General features: G+C 50.1%; 1 protein-coding gene across 1 annotated transcript in view; it reads right to left on the bottom strand.

The window, feature by feature from the left end:
- Positions 1 to 207: 207 nt before the first annotated feature.
- smpd3 (sphingomyelin phosphodiesterase 3) overlaps positions 208 to 1422 on the bottom strand; it is a gene marked incomplete at both ends in the record, with an annotated part of 21481 nt that continues 20266 nt past the window's right edge. Inside the window, 2 exon segments of the mRNA XM_080848247.1 lie at positions 208 to 309; positions 736 to 904. Of these exon segments, the coding sequence (XP_080704373.1) occupies positions 208 to 309; positions 736 to 904 (271 nt within the window).

Genomic DNA, 1422 nt, shown 5'->3' with positions numbered 1-1422 from the left:
TTTTGGTCAGTTTGTTTGTCCTCTTCCGCTTCTCTACATCTCTCTTTCTCTGACTCCTCCCTTCCTCCCTCTCTCTCTCTCTCCCTCCTTCCCTCTCTTTCCCTCTCCCGTCCACTCCATGCAGGCTGGCGGCCTGGAGCTCAGTGTCGCCTGTGGTGGCGGAGGAGGTGTGTGAGGAGGTGTGTGAGGAGGTGTGTGTGTGTGCTCCTATGGCTCCTCCTCCCCGGTGGTCACGGCCAGCCTCATGGCAACAGACAGATGATCTGTGATGCCAGCCAGCTGTGTGATGAAGCTGAACTCCTCAATGTCCTGCAGGGGGCGGCAAAAACACACACACACAGATTTTACAGCCAATTCTGACTTCAGATTACAGTCCATGGTAAATGTATTCTAAAACAAAACAATAATAGATTTAAAGTAAATGCTCTGGATATGGAGAACCTGACAGTGACCAATGAAAAAGTGGCAACTGCTCTGTTGTCAAGCTTCAGTCACAGAGCGACCTTGAGTTAGCCACAGAGTATCCTTGAGTTAGCCAAAGAGCGACCTTGAGTTAGCCACAGAGTATCCTTGAGTTAGCCAAAGAGCGACCTTGAGTTAGCCACAGAGTATCCTTGAGTTAGCCAAAGAGCGACCTTGAGTTAGCCACAGAGTATCCTTGAGTTAGCCAAAGAGCGACCTTGAGTTAGCCACAGAGTGACCTTGAGCCTAACCCAACCCACACGGAGCACCTACCGCTTTCCAGTCTTGCTGTAAGCCGTCTTCACGATAGAGGATGTAGTCGATCCTCCGGCCGTTGCCCTTGAGTGGAATCTTATTCTTCCGGCCCTTCTGGTTGTGGCACTGGTTCTTGCTCTTGGGGTAGACCAGGTACTCCTTCCGAGCCTCCTCATTCTCCATCACCCTGTGGAGGGGTCAGGGGTCATTAGTCTCTCTCTCTCCGTAACCCTGGTAACCCTGTGTTCAGCACCGTCACCACACACACCTCTCACACTAACCCTGTGTTCAGCACCGTCACAATCACACACACCTTTCACACTAACTGTGTGTTCAGGTCAGTCCCAATCACACACACACACCTCTCACACTCACCCTGTGTTCAGGTCAGTCCCAATCACACACACCTCTCACACTTACTGTATTCAGGTCAGTCCCAATCACACACACACACCTCTCACACTAACTGTGTGTTCAGGTCAGTCCCAATCACACACACCTCTCACACTAACTGTATTCAGGTCAGTCACAATCACACACACATCTCACACTCACCCTCTGTTCAGGTCAGTCCCAATCACACACACCTCTCACACTAACTGTATTCAGGTCAGTCACAATCACACACACATCTCACACTCACCCTCTGTTCAGGTCAGTCACAATCACATACACCTTTCACACTTTCAAGTTATCAGATTTAAA

Source organism: Sprattus sprattus (genome assembly GCF_963457725.1).
Source record: "Sprattus sprattus genome assembly, chromosome: 11".
NCBI classification, from domain to species: Eukaryota; Metazoa; Chordata; class Actinopteri; order Clupeiformes; family Clupeidae; genus Sprattus; species Sprattus sprattus.
This window is presented reverse-complemented; position numbering and strand designations above follow the sequence as displayed.